General features: G+C 41.2%; 1 protein-coding gene across 1 annotated transcript; it reads right to left on the reverse strand.

The window, feature by feature from the left end:
* Positions 1–4,617: 4,617 nt before the first annotated feature.
* LOC135075465 (uncharacterized) lies at positions 4,618–19,800 on the reverse strand. The gene is made up of 11 exons (XM_063969905.1): positions 19,622–19,800; positions 18,879–19,008; positions 14,287–14,391; positions 13,492–13,719; positions 11,724–11,818; positions 11,107–11,338; positions 9,748–10,931; positions 9,143–9,326; positions 8,117–8,334; positions 7,757–7,888; positions 4,618–5,467 (listed from the first exon to the last, which is right to left on the reverse strand). The coding sequence occupies exons 1-11, from the start codon at positions 19,627–19,629 to the stop codon at positions 5,299–5,301; spliced, it is 2,685 nt and encodes an 894-aa protein (XP_063825975.1). The 5' UTR covers positions 19,630–19,800; the 3' UTR covers positions 4,618–5,298.
* Between the last annotated feature and the right edge of the window lie 5,863 nt (positions 19,801–25,663).

A 25,663-nucleotide genomic window follows, 5' to 3' on the forward strand; every position in this document is an offset into this window, starting at 1 on the left:
CTTATTCTAAACTCGGGGGTTTTATTTTATAGCAGAACATTTGGTAAGTTGTAAAACTGCAAAATAATATCCCCGATTAATAAATTAAATTAACGGAATGCTTAATAATACTGTAATAATGGTATATCTTGGATATTCATTGATATGCTTAAATTATTAACAAAATAAATTCGTAATACATTATGACTGTAAAAAATAGCGCAACATAAAACGAGTCATTATACTAAGCACAAGCTTGACAACAAAACTTACATGTACTTTAAGCTATTCTGTACACACCTGAGGCCCGATTCGACCAAACTTTTATCCGAGAATAACTCCTGGTATAACTGGCACATTGACAGTTTCAGTATGGGAAATATGTCAAAACTATTTATTCTGAGATTAATATTTACTCTTGTTTGGTCGAATCCACCCTAAGTTGCAGACAATAATACGTTGTCTAATGCAGCTAACGAGAATGGTGTGTGAACAGCGTTTCAAGGTATGTTCACATAAAGCCGGGACTCCAGCGCGTTTTGCCCTATACAATCAGACAAAAAGTCAACATTCAACAAAATTTCCTACAAAAAATATGTTGAATGTTGACATGTTTTTGTTGATTGTGTAGGGCAAAACGCGCTGGAGACCCTCCTGGCTTTACAACAGTTGGTAAGGGGAGGGGACAATAAATATACGCCCGCCTTTGTTACATCTTTAGACAGCTGTATTATGTATACAAACCGCTGCATCCTGCTGCAGTAGATACAAATTTTGGAAAGATGTGTGAATGCGAGCAGCTCTCATTGTCTTAAAAGACAACTATCCCTCCCACCAATTTAAAGATTTACTAGAAAATAATATTAGCATCAACAAGCGCCATTTAAAATTGACGCTTTTGTATCTTTTGTCCATCTACCCGACAAATCAAAACAAAAAATGCTACTGACTGAACTTCATCAACGTCTGTAAGTAGTACGAAACCCGCATAGAACTAACAGTGGTCTAGTCAGTATATTGATCACCTGGGTGATCAAAGTGGACTCCAGGCTACACTTAGGTGTCCCTTGATCACCCATAGATTAGACTTGTGGACTTATCCATGGGTGATCAAAGGACACCAGTGTTATTTGGAGTTCACTTTGACACCTGAGTGATCAAATATCTTGAGTAGAATATAAGAATGGCCATTTATAAAGCAGACTATCTAATAAGAGCTATCACCCTATGGGTAAAGGGACGGGGATTATATTTTTCTACGATTGAGCTGCAAAAATATCTTGGGCGGAGGCGTCGAAGTAAGATTTCAGACTTCTATACTACAAAGCAATATTATAAATTCGTCATAGTGAAAGAAGGCTTATTCCACTATTCCCCGTTAACGCCAATTGAAGCTTATAATGGGAAATAATGTAAACAATTAGCGTTAACGGGGATTGTCAACGGGGAATGGTGGAGCCTGAAAGAATAATAAAATTGCAAACAAGCAAGTTGTATGCTTATGTCAGAGTCAGTTTTAACGTTAAGGATACATAGTGTAAATTAAATTGAATGATTAGCCAGAATGGCGTGTATTCTTTTGTTGGCACCTACGTTGAATTGTCAAAATCTCCGTCATAAAATAAACTGCCAGCTTCATCTCAAAATGAACGACTACACTAATACCCACTTATCTTAATAGCTAATGGCAAGATAGGATGAGCAAAAATGGAACAAAACATCTATGCTATGCATCAATACATACTTTTTCTATCGCTCGAATTTAACTAAATGCCCCTATAGTTAATCCGACGAAAATAGCTACATTACTGCATAATTATTATAGTTGTTAGAACTATTTTCTATTGTAAAATGATTGAGCGATTCTTGTCCTCTGTAAAAGTGATAGCACACTTATAAAACCGGAAAGGGTTCAACAAAAAGCCTTTCGTCGCACTGTCAACCACGAGGCGAGGCGTTTACGTTACGGTGCGGATACTGACCGCCTTGAGTTGATACGGTTTCGATCCGTCTCCGGGTTGATAAGTGTGCTTCATCTTTAAACCTGTTGGTACACGAGGCTTATCATTGTTTTAGCAGAAATTAAAGCTTATTCGTATTCTGATAAAACAGCCTTGTTTATCGTTGAACTTGTCTTGCTGTATTTATGGATATGCATGTAGTTGGTACAATCACTAGAAATTGAAAATACTGTCCTAAATACTACTTAAATTACTACACGAATGCTATTCGCTATAATATCAATAAATAACAGAAAATTCTGGTTTACTACCATTTGGAATGTAGAATATTCATTATTCACATACATATTTTGGGTAAACAAAATGGTATAAGTTACATTCTATATCATTCTACTTCTACACAGGGTTATTATAAAACAGCGACTACCCATGACGTGTTTGTACAAATATTTGCAACATTCAGCTAAAATAAAAATTAACTCTCCACTGTACACACAAGGCTCCTTTTGCACTACCTAATATTTGTACAAAAACGCAATGAGTAGTTGTACCAGGATATCAATAACTACATTAATTTTATAGTTGGATAAAATTCTATCTAGCGCTAGATTTTTGAATTGAAATTATCGTGATAATTAAAAACTACCCAAGTTGAAAAATCTAAATCCATTGGCAATTGAGTACTGGAGCATATACCCAGGGGAACTATTAGGTGGCCTACAGGCAGCGAATGGGTTGCTTACCACCGCCCTAAACTCAAGATCAGGGTAAATCGAGACTGTTTTCGGTGCCCCTTTGTTTAAAACTTACACATCACATCAATTTGTAAATAACTGAATACAGACAGGCTGTGGCTGGCAAATAATTCCACTCCTCATTGCGAAAGATGTTGCATAGTTACCTTGCTAGTCGATTGGTTGCGGTAGAGTAACGTCAGCGTGGGAAGTGTAAGTTATATCTTCTGGTATATCTGAGAAGACTTACGCGTGTTCTGCTGCTGTGTGACGTCATAAGTGCTACTGGGACGAGGGTACGAGAGGGTCGTGGTGCAGTAGACTGAATTAGCTGAGTTAGCTCAAAGAGCTTGTGGCGTGGTCACGAAGCAAGGCGCCTCAGGTAAATTAGAGGGGGTCTTCTTTTGCAATGGTGACTGAAGTCGCCTCTGCTAAATTACAGGGTCGTACTCCTGCAGCGGGAACTAATGGACCTGATCATGGTGCTTCTCCTGCAGAGGAAACTGGACCTTATGATGAGCGGTCAAGTTTGAACTTTGTAGCGTGGTCGCACTGGTTGCGATGCAGGCGCTTCAGGTACTCCTGCAGAGGAAACTGGACCTAATGATGAGTGTCCAAGTATCAACTAGAGCAGCAGTGTCGCGTGGTGGTCACGATGCAGGCGTTTCTGGTAAATTGGACAGGATCTTGCTCTTCTTAATGACCTTATGACGACGAAAAGTTGAGTTGTTAGAGCAAGCAGCGTGGCATGGTCGCGATACAGTCGTCTCTGGTAAATTGGAGAGGATCTTGCTCCTCTGAATGAACTACGAAGAGTTGAGTTGTTATCTTAGAGCAGCAGAGTAGCGTGGTAACTTTTGGCAAATTAGTCTCGTGCTCTTACAGAGGAAACTGGACCTTATAATAAGTGGTCAAGTCTGAACTTAGAGCAGCAGCGTCGCGTGGTCACGATGCAGGCGTCTCTGGCAAATTAGACGCTCGTTCTCCAGCTCTGATAGTGGTGAAGAGTGTTAGAGCAGCAGCGTGGTGTGGTCTCTGTCCAGGTGACTGATATATTAGGGTTGGTTTCCTGCAGTGGTGACTGAAGGCGCCTCTGGTCGCCGTTTATTCCCGATGTCCCCCACTATTTGTCCACCACTGGTGGACATCGAGAAAAAAAGTTGCAATGTCCACCAGTGGGGGACAGCGCTACTGAAAACTTCCCGTTGGGCCCTACTGGTGGACACTAAGAAGAAATGAGTTGCTCTGTCCCTCAGTGGTGGACATCGAAACCAAAAAAGTTCCGTTGTCCCCCACTATTTGTTTTGTTTTCATGATTATTAAAAAATATAAATTTTTAATTCGTATCAAATATAATAAAAATAATATTTATATAAAATAAAAATCACATTTACGACTTACAATTTCTTAAGTTAGTTCAATTATAATATTATCACTGACCAAGGAAGTCTGAGTAATTATTTTCCTTTTGGAATAATAACGTAGCTCGTATGCACTAATCATTATTTATTATTAATAAGATAAAAACGCGAATAAGCGATAGAACTTCCACTTTATGTAAGATAAAAAACATAAAAAGAGAAGAAAAGTGTAAGGTACCTACTTACTTTTATTTTTATTAAGCCAGTGCATCTTATTTTTTTCCTATGCACACATTATAATTATTAGTATAAAGTTCTATAAAATAAATAAGATTTACTTAAAATGTTTGTATTAATGAACACAATAATATAATAGTGGGGGACAACGGAACTTTTTTGGTTTCGATGTCCACCACTGAGGGACAGAGCAACACATTTTTCTTCTCAGTGTCCACCAGTAGGGCCCAACGGGAAGATTTCAGTAGCGCTGTCCCCCACTGGTGGACATTGCAACTTTTTTTCTCGATGTCCACCAGTGGTGGACAAATAGTGGGGGACATCGGGAATAAACGCTGGTCGCTAGCTAGCTAGCTTAGGGCTGCAGCGTGGCGTGGTCACGACGCTAGCGTCTCTGGTACTTTAGATTCTTGCTCCTCTGAATGACCTTATGACGACGAAAAGTTGAGTTGTTAGAGCAAGCAGCGTGGCATGGTCGCGATGCAGCAGTCGTCTGTAAATTAGTCACGTGCTCCTACAGAGGAAATTGGACCTAACGATGACCGGCTAAGTATCAACTTAGAGCAGCAGAGTAGCGTGGTGTGATGCAGGCGTCTCTGGCAAATTGGACAGGATCTTGCTCCTCTGAACAACGAAGAGTTGAGTTGTTATCTTATAGCGTGGTAACTTTTGTAAATTACGAGGGTCGTACTCCTGCAGAGGAAACTGGACCTTATGATGAGTGGTCACTGGTCAAGTATCAACTTAGAGCAGCAGAGTAGCGTGGTCACGATGCAGGCGTCTCTGGTAAATTGAACAGGATCTTGCTCCTCTGAACAACGAAGAGTTGAGTTGTTATCTTATAGCGTGGTAACTTTTGTAAATTACGAGGGTCGTGCTCTTACAGAGGAAACTGGACCTTATAATAAGTGGTCAAGTATCAACTTAGAGCAGCAGCGTCGCGTGGTCACGATGCAGTCGTCTCTGGTCAATTAATGTGTAGGAACAGAGAAAACTGGACCTAATAATAAGTGGTCAAGTCTGAACTTAGAGCAGCAGCGTCGCGTGGTCGCGGTGCAAACGACGGCGCGCGCGCAAAGGAGCGGCGGCGAGCGCGTCTGACGGCGCGGGAGGCCCGGCGGCGCGCGCGCCTGCTTCCTGGTAGTACACTTGTGCGCCGCCGCAGGACACGCCCACTACTACGCTCTCGTCGCTCCTGAGGACAAAATTGTCTTGGTGTCAATAGGGATAAATTATAAAAATGTTTATTGCTAAAGCCTGGTCCGTGAGCACGTAGAATTTTGTCTAATGACCCCAAGCTACCCATCCTTATTGCTCGCGCGTAATTATATTGCTGTCGCGACTGTGCGACGGGCGCCCGCAGTGAGTGTGCGAGCGCGACAGCATCATAATTACACGCGAGCGATAAGGATGGGTAGCTTGGGGTCATTGGACAAAATTCTACGTGCTCACAGACCAGACTATAGTAAATCAATCTGTAACTAGCGGTTTCTGCACGTATAGCTTGTGAAATAACTCCTGGACTTATGTCCGTTGTGTTTAACTTTTTTGTAATAAGGCACAGTAAGTTCCTGTGGTAGACGGTGCGGGAAGGTTGACATGATATGTTTTTTTATGCAGAACAAGGCATGTATAGTTCCAAAATACTGAACTGTCCTATCGATGACATTGACAGCGGGGCGCCACCGTCAATACCGAATCGCTGGTTCCGAATTTTGCCATGTTGGAAACCATAAAGTTGAACGATGGTAGCGCCCCCCTGTCATTGAGTTTGGCGGGACAGTTCAGCGTGGGTCATCTATAGATATATGACCGTAATCGCACCTCTGCCGGGCTAGGATGCGCATCGTGAGAAAATCTTATCGATGATTTTAGGCCGGCAATACACGGACCGTTTGAGGCAGTCAAGGTCGACAGCTTCAAGCTGCGACTGCACAGTGAACTGCAGAGTTCTATGGACACAAGTCGCCCGAATCAGTTGCAACTGCTCGAGCGGTCCGTGTATGTTTATCATTGGCCAACTGCTCGAGCTACCCATGTAAGGCGGGCCTTAGACGAGAAATGTAAGGGCTTATCGCGTAAAATCGGTAAAAAGGCGTGATAAAAGGTGAGAGAGGTGTAGTCTAGGGTGGTACATTGTGGCTGTTTATGGACACAGCGGAGTAGGACGACTCTTCAGGGCTCGTAAAGGAGGTAACAGACGTTGATTGCACCGCTCCTCTATCGCAGGAACCTAGGGAGGGACTCAGAAAAACCTGCAAAAGATTCTACAACATACCTCAAAATAAATTCCGTCAGTTCCCTGTCCTCAGCGAACTCGTTGTGTATCAGTCCCATGGTAGCGATATCGAGCGCTGACCGTGCCCCAATCCGGGTCTAAGGTCAGGTAGCTGTAGGACTACTTCGAAACACCGACGTAAATTAGGGTATACCTGTCACTGTCGCTCATGCTGGCATCTCGTTTTGTGCGAGAGGGATGGAAATATTGGAACTTCGGATTACGTTTTAAGGGAGTAGCCCCGCTGTAGTCCGCTGGCCGCCCAAGGCCCGCCCTTGACTTACTTATGGTCCTATGTCCCCTAGATGGGACAGAGGGCGTCCACAACAGTCCTGCATCTCGTTCGGTCTTGAGCTTCTCGCTTGATCTCGCTCCAGGTCTTGCCGATCTTCTTCGCCTCGTCCGCTACAGTGCGCCGCCAAGTTTGCCTGGGTCGACCACGTTTGCGTTTTCCTTGGGGATTCCAATCCAGAGCCTGCTTAGGGATGTGATCGGGGTCCCTTCGGAGAGTGTGGCCAATCCAGTTCCACTTGCGGCGCTTGATCTGCTGGTCGATCGGAATTTCGTGGCAGCGTTCCGCCCTTGACCGTGCCCCAATCCGGGTCTAAGGTCAGGTAGCTACAGGGCTATGCCGAAACACCGCTTACGTAGTTTCGGGTATATCTGTCACTGTCGCTCATGCTGGCATCTCGTTTTGTGCGAGAGGGATGGAAACATTCGAACTTCGGATTACGTTTTTGGAAGTAACTCCGCTGTAGTTCGCTGCCTCAGAGCCCATGTCCAGCGGACTCAGTGCGCTATGCCTGTACCTACTTAGGAAAACCTAACAAAAATAACTTTACATACCTCAAAATAAACTCCGTCAGTTCCCTATCTTCAGCGAACTCGTTGTGTATCAGTCCCATAGTAGCGATATCGAGCGCTGCCCAAGGCCCGCCCTTCTTGACCGTGCCCCAATCCGGGTCTAAGGTCAGGTAGCTGCAGGACTACTTCGAAACACCACTTACGTAGATTCGGGTATACTTGTCACTGTCGCTCATGCTGGCATCTCGTTTTGTGCGAGAGGGATGGAAATATTGGAACCTCGGATTACGTTTTTGGGAGTAACTCCGCTGTAGTTCGCTGCCTCAGGGCCCATTTCCAGCGGACTCAGTGCGCTATGCCTGTACCTACTTAGGAAAACCTAACAAAAATAACTTTACATACCTCAAAATAAACTCCGTCAGTTCCCTGTCTTCAGCGAACTCGTTGTGTATCAGTCCCATGGTAGCGATATCGAGCGCTGCCCAAGGCCCGCCCTTCTTGACCGTGCCCCAATCCGGGTCTAACGTCAGGTAGCTACAGGGCTATGCCGAAACACCGCTTACGTAGATTCGGGTATATCTGTCACTGTCGCTCATGCTGGCATCGCGTTTTGTGCGAGAGGGATGGAAACATTCGAACTTTGGATTACGGTTTTTGCAGTAGCTCCGCTGTAGTCCGCTGCCTTAGGGCCCGTGTCCAGCGGACTCAGTGCGCTATGCCTGTACCTACTTAGGAAAACCTAACATAAATAACTTTACATACCTCAAAATAAACTCCGTCAGTTCCCTGTCTTCGGCGAACTCGTTGTGTATCAGTCCCATGGTAGCGATATCGAGCGCTGCCCAAGGCCCGCCCTTCTTGACCGTGCCCCAATCCGGGTCTAAGGTCAGGTAGCTATAGTCGGCCGCTTCGGGACCCGCGCCTAATGGCTCTATGCACTTCTGCTCGATTGGCCCGAGCGCGTTCAGTGAAGTTTCCCACTGGAAGCGAAAGGAATTTGTTAATGGACTGTGGTAAGTGGCAAAGGTGAGTTCCTTATTTGTGTCACTACAGTGATATTGAAAAGGAGGTTTTGAAGTTTGTAATTATACTTCAGTTGCTCATTTGCGTCAGTAACATTACATAATATGAGTAGTTAGAAATAGACTATAAGATAGTGATAGAATAGATCCTGTAGTCTTTTGAATCTAAGCACGTCACCAGTCAATCAACTATTTATTTTCAGGCTCGAATTTTGCGTTCCTTTAGCCTAGGCGCAGACCATTGATTTTTCGTCGGCCGATAGTTTAGTCGGGCATGTTGATGTTGATCAGTATGGGCATGTATGGAAGTGCGCACATTACAGCGATTCGATTTGGCCGATTCTTCATACAATTTAAAATCGGGCGCAACTATCGGACAACTAAAAATCGGTGGTCTGCGCCTAGTCTTAGAGGAGCTGTGTCTTGAAATAATTGGTTAATGATGTCAAACTACTCAATGAAATCTAAGGTCCGTTACCACCAAGGCGGAGCAGAGCGGAGCGGAGAAGTGTTTTGAATAGCCAAACAGATTTCATTATTCACAAGTGAGCTTGTAATCCGCTAGTTTGGCAAGACCCTAAGAGCGCTTTCACATTAGGGCGTTAATAGCGCGACTGCAGCACAGCAGCGGCGTTTTTATAATGTAAGTTTAGTAAAGGCATGTGTTTCGTCCGCTGTCACATAGTATGAAATTTTCGGCAGTGCGTCAATCGCGCGTTTGTCGCGCTGCTAAATCGCCTAAATGTGAAAACGCTCTAAGACTTACCAGCGTGTTAATCGTCTCTGGGTCATCCGCCGCGGGCGCGTCAAGCACCGCTAGCAGCGCCATATTGTGTAGCCCGCTCACAAACAGCGAGCATTTGACGGCATTCTGGCTGTATGATGCGAGCTGATCTATGTCGTCCTCTGAATCGCTGTCCGATTCTGAGTCTTGCCGCTGGGTTTTTGGTCTGGAATATAATTAGAAAGATAAAAAAATAGTAATTGAAGAAATGCAGTGCGTCTGCGCAAATAACGCCAATTTTAGACAACGATTGTCTTTGACAAATATCCAAAACTGTCTTCTAAGAAACAGTTAACAATATTTTTTGGTCTATTCCACTTTGATCATCCATGGGTGATCAAAGGACACCAAATTGTCGCTTGGAGTCCACTTTGATCACCTGGGTCATCAAAGCCAGGTGATCAAAGTGGAATAGACCTATTTTTTTTTTATTCAGTGTATGCCTGGCTGTCCAGGCTGGGTTGACTGGAGAAGATAAAAAACTAATGTAACTGCTTAGAAACAGTGGAAAGTTGGAAGTAAAAAATAATTTTCCATATCTACATAAGGAGCTTCGCGAGGTATACACAAATATTGGCCATAATTACCTGTCAGAGAATGTGACCTGTCTTTCAGCGGCTGGCGTCGGAAACTCCCTCAGTTCAAGCGGCGTCATCACTCTACTGCTGTATCCGCTCGACTTGTCTGAGAAAGCTAAGTGACTCAGTTTCTCCATCAATGGAGTCAGCTGAACACCTGTCAACTTCTTCTTAAAGCTAGTAGCCTCAGACTCCGACCCAATCTGCGAATCTGTACTTTCCGATAACGATTTCAGAGGCAGCGAAAGCGATTTTCGCCTGGACTGATCTGTTGATAACGTTTTCGTCGAATCTTTGGGAATCTTCTTTGGCGTTCTTTGCGGAGACCTATTCAGCTCCGAATCGAAGTCTTCGAACTTCTCCTGCTCACATAATTTCATGTTGAAAGTGAACATGTTGTCTTCTTTGGATTCTTGCTTCATTCTGGCGTAGTATTGTTCTAGATACTGGTTGAATAAAGATTCTGAGATAGCAACGCCGTCATTTCTGAATACTGGGAAGAAGGGATCGTTGATTGTCAACGAAGACCGACGGCTTTTCATTATTCCATCCTCGTCTGGGGACGGCGTCATATCATCGTTGAGAGGCACTTTAGATCGTTTTAATTTGAATCTGGATGTAGCTCTGTTGGAAATTCTTTTAAACGTATCTTGGATATCCGTAACACTCGCGAGTTTTCTGATCGGGTCCGGTTTATTTATGTAGTGATCGGCAATGCAGTTCATATCAAGAACGATTTGGTTGTCCCGCTTTTCGTTTTCCATCATTTTGGCACAGTTTTCGATGTTTTTGAGCACGTCTGGTTCTGGGGGCTTTTCTTGTTGCGTGTCTGGGTTTTGGCAGATGGATAGGATGTTTCCGTGGAGTCGTTTGTATTCTACCATGGGTGTGGAGCAGACGCTGGTTTGTCCTGTGAAGACGGTGTCGTTTTCTTTTGCGTCTTCGTCTAGTGATTTTTGGTTTTTGAAGCTTAGTGAGAGCTTGGTCGGTCGTGGTCGCGGTTTATTCGTGAAGGGTACAACGTCGGGCATGCTCGGTTTTCTTTCGGAGTCAGTCATGGGGTGCTCGTCTTTGTTAGGAGGGGATATCATGGTGTGGTCTTCTTCGGGTACGGCGGTGAAGAGCAAAGACTTGTCTCTCTTCATGCCTGTTTGGGGGAACTCTCTTACTTTTTCGCGTTCGGCCTCTTGATTCTGAAAAGGAAGCCTCTTATTAATTTACATCTGGAGAGCAATCAAATTGATTACTTTTACTACACATGGAAAAACTGATGATGAAAGAACGTAAGGTTCACCAATATTATTATGAAATCACAGTAAAATACCTGTACACCTATCGCCATTACAGTATTTCTTGGAAACCACATACCTTTCTAAACTTTGCCATCATCTCCTCCCCACTGTGGTGGAACTCCTGTATCTTCTCCACCTGCTTCTTTAAGCTATCGTACGTCTTCTTCGCGACGTAGACCACCAATAGCTGAGCACCTAGAGGCAAGGGCGTCTCAGTTTGGACTGTCTCTGCTGGAGACTTTATTCGGTACGGGTCCACCACTGTGAGGTATGAAGTCAGGCTTGGAGGCAGTTGCGTGGCGATTATTCTGGAGAAGAAGTTATTGATGTATGAGTAAGGTAACCCCACCGTTTAATAAGGGACTAATGCCCGTTTTCACCATCAATCCCTAATTTTTAAGTGAACCCTATGTAAACAAAATCCCTGTTATTTATTACCATAGGGTTCACTTAAAAATTAGGGATTGATGGTGAAAACGGGCATAATTCCACCATAGTTTTCACCGCTGCAACACCTGTATAACCTGGCGCTAAAACCTAATTCGTTTTCTTCACTGCAACTCCTGTATAACAAAGATCTCACCCTCATTGAAACCTAAACAGTGAAGGAGAAAGTTGTGTCTTGTAATCATTGAAATTTAACAGCATTTGAAAGGCTACAGATTCTGATAGATATGATATGATGATACTAACTTATTATTGTACAATACAACGCCTCCAAGGACTCCTTTACTTTTGCGGCAGTGTTCCAGTATCTGCATGGCTTCCATATAAATAGATGTGGCACTCTGAAACAACAATGCTCGTTATATTTTGGAAATAATTATGTATTTGTCCTTGTCGCTCTTGGCTGCATCTCGCCGTGAGTGAGAGTGATGAGGAGATGGATAAATTATACATTTAATATGCTTTACCGACCTCGGAGCAAGTAAATAAATCAAGTAAGTAGTTACAACAAATTAGCACGTCACGCAGTTATTACGGCATGTGTCTCATATTATCTTTTAGTGCTTGCTGACACACTAAAATAAATTACAAAATGTATTAATTTATTACCTACTTTATCACTTCATAGTGAATGAAGATATCGTGAAGTGGTTCAAACATTTCTTCTCGGTTTGCCTTGAAGTTTTTATAGAGCCTAAAGTTTTTTAGATAGGTAGAGGGAGAAGTGCGGTCACGACAAAGGTCCCAACAATTTGAATGAGTTGTGTCATTGTGTGGGCCAGCCTATCTGTTTGTGTGGCGATAGACATTATCGTTCTACCCTGATCAAGGACTAGTGCTGGCGCCATTTCTATTTAAAGTCGAACTTTAGGTAGTCCGAATAGGCAATCGGAAATAACCAACAAAATCTTCACTTCCACTTCTTGAATGATAGCAAAAGCAAATAACCATATCGTTTCACTTCGAAATTGCATCTTAAAGTTTATACCAAAAGGTTTACATTTCTGTGTTGGTATTCTGTTAGGGAATCAAAATGCAGTCGCAAAGTGGACATTGTATGAAATTGATAAAATGTACAATGTAAATAAACACTTCTCGTTATCAGTTTATTATCACTATTAACACGCGGTTAGCAATCAAATAAATCTTATGTAAATGACAGGTTTAGGACATGGGCTGTTTTAGTTGCGTCCAGTGCTAAATATAAAAACGTGTAAATACAGGGTGTAGTCTTAAGTAGTCCGAAAGTAGGTTTTTTATGAGAACGCGGAAAGACATGTGCATATAGTTCCTATACTTCATGAATCCTTAAAACCGCGTAGTGTAGCGATATTGATAAGGAAAATATCTTTTTGAAATTTTATGCCTACAAGTTGAGGTGAAAAAAGTTGTAAACAGCAATTTTAATCAGTTTTTTTACTACGCGTTATCAGCATTGCGATAGCCTTTAATTTTGATTGCTTGACTTCAAGTCTAGCCGCTAACTGCAATTATTGGAGTTCGATAAAAAAAGTGGGACATCAGTATTTAGCGTGGCTAGGCGCTTCAAGGTTTTCAGAAGTTTCGGATCCATCCATCTCTTTCATTAAAAAGGTTATGGGACGAGATATCACACGATATAATAGGTTACGAAAGGTCAAAGGTCCTGTAATAGAAGGTCCACGTATGATATTTCTGACAACACGTGTCGCGGGGACTTTTGTTGTCATAAATCTCATGGGTTTTAGAGTTGAGCGTCTATTTTAGTTCAATAGAGTCCTAGTATCACTGCGACCGTTTTCGATCTATTATTTTCTTAATAAATCGATTCTTTAGGATCTCCGTTATATTACGTTTCACTAATGCCCGTTTTCACCATCAATCCCTAATTTTTATGTGACCCCTATGTTACACAAAATTCCTGTTATATGTTACCCCTGTTATAGGTATGTTACCTACCTACCTATATAGGGGTCACTTAAAAATTAGGGATTCATGGTGAAAATGGGCATAAGTCCTGCAAATCAAGCCTTACCTTAGGAAGACTGAGCATTGGCACTCTCTGGAAGATATGACATCCATACTGCAGTACTGGCAAGTACGTCTCGAAGACCTGATACAGCTTCTCGGCCAGGCGTTTCTGGTCTTCCATCTGGGAGGCCAGGGCTAGGAGGTCTCCGTGGTAGACCTTGATCATGGAAGTGAGAAGGTTCGCCCGGTTCTTTAGCACCCAGTCGGGTATGTTGCGATCGCTGCCTATGGCCTGGTAGAGAACAAACAAGACATTAACCCCATTTTAACTCTCACTGAGGCTGCATTTGACCTCTATTTCACCTGTTGGTAAATGTTCATTATATTATTTATTAGTGAAGAATGCATAATAAATAAATATACCCAGTACAGTCATGATATCCAGATTAAAAGAATATGAGCCCATAACAAAAACTTAATACACAAGCTCATTACACTAACATTTGCCTTTGACGGGATTCGAACTTTGCCGTGACTAGCGGTTGTAGTTCTATAAAGAAACTACCGAATATTTTAATATGAAAGTAGATTTCGGGTTTGTGGGGGAGATACAGCGGCCGATATCAGAAGTCTATGGCGTTTCATGAAAGGTAAGGCTGGTTTTAGTGTCAGTGCGGATCGCTCCGCACAGCCGATCTGTATGAACTGCTAGGGAGCGGAGCGGTTCCTCCGGACCGCATTACTCTAAAACGCTTCCTAGAAGTTCATACAGATTGGCCGTGCGGAGCGGGTCCGCACCGGACGGTCCGCGTGACACTAAAACCAGCCTTACACAAAACAAAAAAAGAAACCGTCTTACCAATATGTACCGCCCGTATTCCCTGATGATGAACTTGCCGCTCTGCAGCGTGATGGCCACAGGTTGGGAGAACAGAGACTTGACGCAGTGTGCTGTGCCCACCACCTACGGGATAAACGGTATGTAGAATCTCAGGGCATGGACTATTGGTAAACCTTGTAGATTGAGTTATAATAGGTAAATAGGTATGCGAGTATTCTAGTCTAGTGTCTACTAGGGTTCATATTCCAGACTGCGTTTTGTGAAAGTTCCATTAGCGACGACATCAGTCTGACATGTTCAATGAAAGATGTATGAAAGATCCGCTAGATGGCGGGATGTGGATGTGGGGTCTGACTGCTGCGTGATTGGTGGATTTTGACATATCTGTCAATGTCATGTCAAAAATAACCAATCATGCAGCATTTGGACCTCGCGTCTACGTATTGCCATCTGGCGGATTTTTCATACGCGAAAACCCTCATTAGATTAACATTTAACATAGCAGATATGTCAGACTGTCGTCGCAAGAGGAACGTTATACAGGATGGTGGAAACATATTTTTTTTAAACTTTTTGATCAAACTCTGGATGTCAGATAGTTTTGCAGGGGTGAATATATCCCAAGTATTTTTAGCACAGGACTTCAGTTTATGGTAATATTATGTAGCATTATGATGTAAAATAATGCTAACACATAACAATAAGCCAGAAAAAGAGAAAAAATGCTAATAATTGTGCAATGAAATAAGAAGTTTTGGGTTCTATAAAAGATATCAATTTTCAAATAAGGCAATCTAAAGAAGAAAAAATACTAGTTTAGCTTGATGCATAATAAAGTACCTGGGAGCCATTAGAAGTAATTGTGTTACAAAATATTTAACAACTCAATAGAAACTCACAAGTTGATGACATCCAGTTTTAAATGGAACTACTCAAACATAAAACAGGTTTAAAATTGTGCAAGTTTAGAGAAGCATCCAAATATTTCACAGTTGACAAACAGGTTTTTGATTTCTATGTTTTGCATAAGAGAATTTGTTACTAAAATACACATTTGTTGAAATATTCATATCACATCTTATAATGTGATTCTTTAAAGTTGGAGTAAGTGCAAGGTGGTCAGTATGATAGGAAAATAGTTATATGGAATGACTTGCATAAAAGGTTTACAGTTTTTAACATTCGTATTTCTATTAGTTTGAAAATTATATCTTAATAGCCAAATCTTAATGGTCTTTATGAAAGTCGTTAGTTTTATTAAAATTTTCCATTGTGGCTAGTTAGGTACTTAATCTCAATACTCAATACGTTTATTGCTTCCATAATAGTAATATAGGTGTTACAATGTGTTAATACAGATAATTATGGACCCTGTTGGGCGCTGCAATTTAAATATAAAATGTAAGAGAGGAGGCTTAAGCTTACACGAAATATTATTTACATTGATAAACTCATCTTATTTTATCATCTAGATATTCTTTTATAGTGTAGTAGCATTTTGTATTTAAAAGCTCTTTTAATCCTTTTGAGAATTTATTATTATTATTTTCTTCCAATAAATAATCGGGCAATTTGTTGTAAATTTTTATGGCCATATTATAGGTACTCGAAGAAGATAAGTTTAGGCGGATCATCATCATCATCATCATCATGTCAGCCATAGGACGTCCACTGCTGAACATAGGCCTCCCCTAATGCTTTCCACATTGATCGATTGGTAGCGGCCTGCATCCAGCGCTTCCCTGCTACCTTCACGATGTCGTCGGTCCACCTTGTAGGTGGACGTCCCACGCTGCGCCTTCCGGTACGCGGCCTCCATTCCAGAACCTTGCTGCCCCATCGGCCGTCAGTCCTGCGCACTATGTGCCCTGCCCATTGCCACTTCAGCTTGCTAATCCGTCGGGCTATGTCAGCGACTTTAGTTCGTTTACGGATTTCCTCATTTCTGATTCGATCTCGCAAAGAAACACCAAGCATAGCCCTCTCCATAGCACGCTGTGCAACTTTGAGCTTCTGTATAAGGCCTATAGTGAGAGGCCACGTTTCCGAGCCATAAGTTATCACTGGTAACACACATTGATTGTAGACTTTCGTCTTCAGGCATTGGGGTATTTTGGACGAAAAGATGTTACGTAGTTTCCCGAACGCTGCCCAGCCGAGTTGGATTCGACGATTGACCTCCTTCTCGAAATTGGACCTACCTAGCTGGATCGTTTGTCCGAGGTAGACATACTTGTCGACAATCTCGAGAATTGAGCTCCCAACTGAAACTGGGTAGGGCGCAACATGGATATTCGACATAAGCTTCGTTTTGTCCATGTTCATCCTCAGGCCTACCTGTTGGGAAACTCGATTAAGGTCTTCGAGCATTGTGCCAAGATCTTCCAACGATTCTGCCATGACCACAATATCGTCGGCAAACCGAAGGTGAGTGATGTACTCGCCATTAATGTTTATGCCGAATCCTTTCCATTCCAGGAGCTTGAAAGCGTCCTCCAATGCAGCGGTGAACAGTTTCGGAGATATAACATCTCCCTGCCTAACGCCTCGCTGCAGTGGAATCGCCTTCGTGCTCTGCTCCTGTACTCGGACCGACATGGTGGCGTTTTTGTACAAGCACTTCAGCACCTCGATATACCTATAGTCAATACGGCACCGCTGGAGAGATTGTAGCACTGCCCAAGTCTCAATCGAATCGAAGGCCTTCTCATAGTCCACGAACGCCAAGCATAGTGGCAAGTTATACTCCTCAGTCTTCTGTATAACCTGTCGCAGCGTATGGATGTGGTCTATGGTACTATAACCTTTTCGGAATCCGGCTTGTTCGGGAGGCTGGAAGTCATCGAACCTACGCGCGAGACGGTTCGTGATGACTCTCGAAAACAGTTTGTAGACATGACTCAGAAGCGAGATGGGTCTGTAATTCTTCAGCAAGGTCTTATCACCTTTCTTGAAGAAGAGCACCACCACGCTTCTGTTCCATGCCTCTGGCGTAGTTCCCTGGAGTAAGACGGAGTTAAAGAGTCTCTGAAGGACTTTCAGTATCGGTGTTCCACCCGCGTTCAGAAGCTCCGATGTTATTCCGTCATCACCCGGTGCCTTGTTGTTCTTTAGCTGTTTGAGAGCCATCCTAATCTCGTATAGGCTGATGTCCGGGATATCTTCGGTATAGTGTCGAGTTAGTTTAGCTCTTGGATCTGTGGTTGAGCTATCAACAGGTTTGGTGACTGAGGTATATAACTGTCCATAAAACCTCTCGATCTCACCCAGAACCTCGGCTTTTGTTGACGTTACACTACCGTCCGCCGTCGTTAGCTTAGTCAGCTGGCTTTCCCCAATAGAGTTGTCTCTTGCGAACACTTTGGAGCCTTGGTTCCGCTCTATCGCCTCTTTAATACTGTTGGTATTAAAGTTGCGAATATCGTGTCGCAAGGACTTCCTTATCTGTCTATTGAGCTGCCTATATGCCTTAGCGTCAACGGAGGTCTGCAGTGTCATTAGGCGTCGTTCTTGCATGAGGTTGAGGGTGTGGTCGGTCAACTTTTGCGGCCTGTTTTTGCGACGAGGGCTGAAGAATTTAGACCCAGCTGCTTGGACAGTTTCAACGAACCCGTTATTAATCTCGTCCACTGACTCGCAGTTTTCCAGACATGCAAAGCGATTTGATAACTCGAGCTGAAAGCTCTCGGGGCAGTGAATATGGGAATTTAAGGGTCGGAGCGTAGACTTCATCAGACGGGACCTTTCTAGCTTGACGTTAATATTTAGTATGCCTCTGACCATTCGATGATCACTTCCGGTTTTCACCCTGTTGATCACGGAGACATCGCTAAATATTCGTCGCTTTGTGGTCATGATGAAGTCAATCTCATTTTTCGTGGAACCATCGGGACTTATCCAGGTCCACTTCCTGTGAGGCGGCTTCTGAAAGAAGGAGTTCATGGCAAAGAGGTCCTCCTTCTCCAGAAATTCGGCCAGCCTCTGTCCCCTGGGGTTCCGTTGCCCACATCCAAATTGCCCCACTCTCAGCTCATCATCACCTCGCATGCCCAGCTTTGCGTTGAAGTCCCCCATAACAACATTGAAGTAGGTTTTAGTAGTATGTATGGCCCTACTTATGTCCTCATACATAGCCTCTACTTCCTCATCTGGGTGTGTAGAGGTCGGTGCGTAATACCTGAATTACCGGATGGTTGGTAACATTAATTTATTTTTATTTCTTAAATGGTATTGTGGACATGATTCTTCACGTTTTGTAAAAAACTCAAAGTGGGAATGGACAAAGTTACAGATATTTAAAATATAAATACAAGGCAAGGGCAATATTTTGTACTTTAATCTACATAAGTATTTTAATCTACATTGGGGAATTTAGCAAGTGTACCTATCTGCTAAAAATGTTTACATCTTTTGTTATTACCATAATGTCACTTAAAAGGTTGGATTGTTGATGATAGTAAATTAAGTCTAGGTTGCACCATCTTACTTTATAACAAACATCAAAATACTATCAAACTCCATGCAAAAACATGTTACGATACGGTAAAAGTAAGATAGTGCAACCCAGGCTAAAGAGTTATCTGTTCTAAAGCCATTCTTAGATGACTCACCTGTCCTGCCAAAGCATGCCTCTGTGTGTCTGAGACCCATCCCGGGTGGAAATACAGCACTGCGTCTACAGGATCGTCCTCTTCGGCCGTACAACACTGTGTGTCGTACACAAACACTATCATCATTTCTCTGTAACAAAAGTATTTTATTTTGGTTCCTGCACAAAACGGTTAACTGCACTTCATGCTATAGATTTCTTCTGAAAAATAACCCTCATTATAAAATTATAGGGATTGATAAATTCAAAATCTAAGATTTCAGTTTGGGATTAAATTTTAATGTTCAGACCAAATCAAAGATCTACCACCAAGAAAATATCTACACATAAGCATAGTTTTAGAATACAACCCTAGAAATGTTATTTAAATTTACAAATCAATAAAACAGAAAAAATTGTAAGCTAGAAATATTAATTAACCATTACAAGTAGATAATTTTATTTTATAGATATGGCATGATAAAGTATTTTCTCGGGTTTTTCAATGTTTCTATGAAAATTACACCACACAATTTTACTTCCAGATTCCAGTAACAATGTGTAAATACGTTATTTATTTACTTTCAGTCTGTTCATTGCAAATCAATTTAATCTGCAATTCTCTCAGAGTAATGTACAGTTAGAGTAGAACGAGAATGATTGACCGCAAAACGTGTCTTCGAATCCGTATATAATTTCTATAGCATAGTTAATCCAGTTACAATTTAATAGAAAAATAGAATAGAATCTATCTCATCAACTTACTTGGCCATTTTGATATATTTCGTGTTTCCTAGATAAGTTTCTCAAATTCACACCATTTCACTCTTATAAATTAAAGTTTATAAATGCATGAAACACACATTCACCAGCTACTTTTATTTTATTTTCATGTTTTCTTTACTGAAAATGAAATTACGCGACCTCCCGTCGCTAGCGAATTTTTGACACTTCATTCGGTGTTGCCAAAAGGTAGAGTGGAAAATGTGGAAATGTAACACAATGCAATGTTTTTTCTATCGGGTGTTTACGAAAACTGATCGGATTTTAACGAAAACTGTAACATTGTTTAGAGTTTAATAACCTCCTGGGGCCCGGGAATTATTTTTTTCGTGAATTCATATGAAAACTATCCAAATAGTATTAATAATTGATAAAATTATCTTAAAAAATAAAATAAAAAATTTTATCTGGAAAACGGCAATTTTCTCAATGTCATATATTTACGACATCGGTTCCCAACATGAAGCTACAGATAAAAATGGAGGGCAGAGTTTGGAACAAAACTTGAGTCAAATACCTACTTATATCTATCTCGCTCTCTGCGGCCCTACCTCTCTTTTTAGTGTGAACTGTAGTATTGCTATCTTCTGATTTAAATCTCCTTGTAAATTCTTCGAAATAGCCAATACACTAACCAAATCAGAAGTTAAACAAATAAATAATTAATATTTGAAACTAAGATTACCTAGTTAAATAAAAAATCACAAAATTGTCGGCCATTTAGGCTTAATGTGTTGGCGAATCAGGGAATTACAATCCCAATTCCTGGGTAATCGGTACCATGTGGCAACATCGGCCCAATCCGGCCCATCATGGCGGTTGTTTACTATTTTGTTTATTAAGCAGTTAATTTCGTTTGAGATTGTTTACAGGAAATAATCATTGTTTTATCGGGTGGATCCGCCGATTTGATTCCGCGAGATTTATTTTACGTTTTTTGAAAAACTTTACAGGAATGCGTGCAAACTAGCTTAAACTGAAAGGTTAAGCAATGAGCTTTTTAGATCAGTGTGAGGCCCTTAGATTCAATCGTTATTTTAGAAGTAACAAGCGTCCAAATATTTTTTCACAAAATGGTAATGACGTTTTCCCAATGGTAATGATTTTATTAAAATGGTAATGATCTTATGTTAATGGTGATGACGAAATATAATTTTATAGTAATACATTAAATTAAAATAACTTGAAAACTAAAATTTAGATAAGTATAATTGTTCAGCTAAACACCAATTTTATCTATGTTATTTTCCTAGCTAAGCACGTACCTATTAAAGAATGGGTTGGAAATAAAAGTAAATGTATTCAATAATTTAATGAATTTATTGAATTTGGAACAATACGGACATTAGTTAAACATTTTTTACGTTCCTAATATTATTCAGAATCAGAAAAAATATATATTTACACCAATGAGGATTTTGATTGAAAAATATGCCAAGCTACTCTTACTTAGACTTACACAATAGTCAACATACAAGAAATGAATAAAAAAACGTCTTTTCGTAAACTAATAAAAAACCTTCTCATTTAAAAACAAAGCTTAAAGAACAATGGGACAAAACGTCCCCAGAACTGTAGCACTTTAATACCTACCTTATATGATAGACCATGCTAATACCCGACCGATCTCTCTAGCTACAATCACGGCAAAGGTCCTTGACAGTGTGCTTGACTCTCTACTAGATAAATATTTAAAATCACATGATGCTCAATTCGGGTTTAAGCCTGGACTGTCGACCGAGAGCGCCATCCTTAGTCTTAAGCACACTGTCAGGTACTACACGGATCAGGGGACTCTCATTTACGCATGCTTCCTCGACCTCTCCAAGGCGTTCGATCTTGTGTCTTATGACATCCTTTGGGATAAGATGAGGAGGCAGGGCATCCCGTCAGAAGTATCACAAATATTCCATTATTGGTATGCTAACCAGATTAACAGCGTAAGATGGGCTAACGTTTTTTCTGAGGAGTATGGGTTGCAGTGCGGGGTGAGACAGGGTGGGCTGACGTCTCCCAGGCTTTTCAACCTACACGTAAATGACCTCATTGTTGCCCTTAGCAGTATGCGTATCGGATGCTGGGTAGATGGTGTTTGTATCAACAACATAAGCTACGCTGATGATATGGTACTGCTGGCGCCAACAATGGGGGCTCTCAGAAAGATGGTGGGTGTGTGTGAAGTGTATGCTAAATGCCATGGCTTATTGTATATTGTGAAGAAGAGCGAATACATGGTGTTTAAGGCCGCCAGTAAATGTCCAAACGTGGTACCCGACCTCTTGCTTAATGGGGTAAAGTTAAACAGAGCCACTAAATTTAAATATCTCGGACACTACGTTACTGATGACCTTAAAGATCATGTTGATATCGAGAGGGAACGAAGGGCGCTGGCAGTAAGGTGTAATATGTTGGCTCGCAGGTTTGCCCGATGTAATGACCATGTCAAGATCACTCTGTTTAAAGCATACTGTCAGAGTCTATACACGGGAAACCTGTGGACCACGTACTCGCAGAAATCGCTTAGCGTCCTTCGGGTCCAATATAACAACGGTTTCAGGATGCTGTTGGGCTTGCCTCGCTTCAAATGTTTGCTCAGTCGCACACTGACGGCTTCTTTGCTGTCCTATGCAAGAAGACTGCCTCGTTGCTCAGTAGGATACGGGCGAGCCCCAACAGTATCCTGAAGACTGTGGCGGAGAGGTACGACTCTCCTATTATCCGACATTTCCTTCGGCTACTTCTTACCGAACGGGTTGGATAATTAGTGGTATGTTATAATAAGTAAATTACTAACATAGTTGTATAAGGCACCCATTTACTAACCATGTGGATCATTGTTATCTTTAAATTAATAAATTGAATGGAATACTATAATTTTATTATAATTATGACAGCTCAAGTGTGACATGTCTCAGAAAAGTTATATCAAAAATAAAAATTCATAAGCAACCCTGAAAAAATACATACAAAATCACTTTTGACCAACTTCAAAGGGCACGACAGCTTGACCCAGGGACAATTCGACCCCTGCTACAACTCAAACCCTGCGACAACTTGATTTTTTTCAAAACTCAACACTTTTAACTTACTTCAAATGGTTTCACGACTGCTGGACAGTGGCGGCGTAGCATGGGTTGGCACCCGGGGCATAGCACAGCACAGCACCCCCCGTCATAAGTCCTTAATGTAAGTAAGTTGGGTATACATATAGCGGGGAGGTAAGACACCCCAAAATGGTCCTCCCTTACGCCGCTGGTGGCTGGACCCTACGACTGCTTAACCCTACGACCACTCGAACCCTCCGACAACTTACACTTGTGACCCTGTGACAAGTCGAACACTGCGACACGTCAACCCCTGCGACTACTCTGAGCATTTATTGTAGATACAGTTCAGGCATTGATTGATGGAGCTAAATGGTTTACAATAAGTATCATAGTTGAATATTTTGGACTTGTCGTAGGGGTCGAGTTGTCCGGGTCAAGTTTTTGTAGGGTCGACCTTCGTTTAAAGTAGGTTAAAATTAATTTAATCGAGTTATCACAGGGGTCGAGTTGTCACAGAGGTCCAGTTGACCCCGATGACAACTATGATACTTATTGTAAACCATTTAGCTCCATCAATCAATGCCTGAACAGAATCTACAATAAATGCTCAGAGTAGTCGCAGGGGTTGACGTGTCGCAGTGTTCGACTTGTCACAGGGTTACAAGTATAAGTTGTCGGAGGGTTCGAGTGGTCGTAGGGTTAAGCAGTCGTAGGGTCCAGCCACCAGCGGCGTAAGGGAGGACCATTTTGGGGTGTCTTACCTCCCCGCTATATGTATACCCAACTTACTTACATTAAGGACTTATGACGGGGGGTGCTGTGCTGTGCTATGCCCCGGGTGCCAACCCATGCTACGCCGCCACTGTCCAGCAGTCGTGAAACCATTTGAAGTAAGTCAAAAGTGTTGAGTGTTGAAAAAAATCAAGTTGTCGCAGGGTTTGAGTTGTCGCAGGGGTCGAGTTGTCACAGGAGTCGAATTGTCCCGGGGTTAAGCTGTCGTGATACCCATTGAAGTTGGTCAAAAGTGATTTTGTATGTATTTTTTCAGGGTTGCTTATGGATTTTTATTTTAGATATAACTTTTTTCTGAGACACGCATGTCACACTTGAGCTGTCATATAATAAAATTATAGTATTATAAGGTAGGTATTAAAGTGCTACAGTTCTGGGGACGTTTTGTTACATTGTTCTTTTAGGAAACCATTCATAGTCATCATTACCATATACAAAGTGTCATCACCATAAGCCTAAATGATATGGTAATGATGTTAATGGTAATGACGAAAACGATTTTAAAATTATATAAAAATAATTGTCACCACTACTGGGACACCTCAATATCGCCATTTTTTTATTGTAATCACATGCTACAAAGTGCTAATTATTAGAAAAATATCGATATATTAAACTTACTAAATCGCACAAAATGGGAATGACGCGAGCCGATGACAAACTGCGAGTGTCTCTCGTTTTCGGAGTTTAAAAAGTCTCGGAGCTGCGTAAATTTTACGTGCATTCTGTTCTGTTACGAGCAACGAATTGAAGAGTGGGACGCGCGGACACAAGCGGGGATAAGTCGCGTCGCAGCCGCATTAAAGAACCTTTGATGCTGCCGCGATGGCTATGACGATTTCTCGTGACAATATTTCAATTCATGATTCCATTTTATTGGCTAATACGATTTCAATATAACTTTGTTATTTTGTCACGGTAAATATGTACATTTTAAATTTATAATCAAAATCTGGTCTGTGTATAGGTAAAGTAAAAAAAATTAAAAGACAACGGCAAAGGTCAGTACTTTTACTGTGATGGTAATGACGTTTAGTGCGTGTTTTCTTGATTATCGAAATAACTTGAAGTATTTAATCAATATGGATCATGGCGCCTTATGTGGAAACTTGTATGAATCGTTATTCAGAAGTTTAATTTACCAGAACTACAACAGTTTTTTTTTTATCGATCGGAACATAAGTTTTTTACTGTTTCGCGGATTTACCCTATCACAAGAATTGGTGCAAAATTTTGTAGTGCGTGGTTGCGGTAGTACGTGCTGTCCTGGAAGTGACATAAGATTCCACGCGTAAGTGTATATTTCGTGATTTCCGACATTGGATCATTGTAAACATTTTTCACATTTTTTACAGTAATTTCTTCCTAAAACGTTTTACCAGTAACTACACTTATCATTTTTAATGATACCTATGTCAAGAAATAAAGATTTTACATTGGTTTCATTGAATTTGAGCAATTTTATATTTTTTGTTTATTTAGAAAGAGCAAGTCTGCCCACAGAGAGCGAGATACTGATACTTAGTTTGTGCTTCAAGTAGGTATTGGGAGTCTGGCCTCCATTTTTATCTGTAGCTTCATGGTTCCCAATGTCAACGACTTTTTTATTTGATGTACAGGATGTCCCGTAATAAATTGCACAAAAGTAATTCCTAGTTAAGTTTCTTGACTATCTACAACGAATTTGAATCGATTTTTGAAATATATTGAGATGCCAAAATTTTTTTTTTACATGTTTTTAATTTTTTTTCTGCCTGTACTTACTTTTTTCTATGCAGTGGATGCAAATATTGATATTTTTAAGTACCTTTTCGTTAAAATGTAGGTTAATAGATTCTTTATCAAGTTTTATGTCATTTTTGGGCAATAACATTGCATCTCTATTTTTTTTAAATAGTATTTCAAAATTTTATTGCATTTCATATGGATGACTCAAATTAAAAAAATCCTCGTGATAAAAAAATGCATGACACCAATGTGTAATTAACATTAAGTGTTGTAGATAAGGTCACTAGCAATAAAAAAAATTAAAAAACAATTTGATTAAGTGCCTAATGAAATTATTTTAATTTCATAAAAAAAAATCAAAGTGACTTGAGGTGTTGATAATACTTCTGGGCTGACTTTACCAGTAAAATCGAGTTTTGAGTGTTCTAATATGTTATATTCGCATATATCTACCTAA

This window comes from Ostrinia nubilalis, chromosome 10 (genome assembly GCF_963855985.1).
Source record: "Ostrinia nubilalis chromosome 10, ilOstNubi1.1, whole genome shotgun sequence".
Classification (NCBI taxonomy): Eukaryota; Metazoa; Arthropoda; class Insecta; order Lepidoptera; family Crambidae; genus Ostrinia; species Ostrinia nubilalis.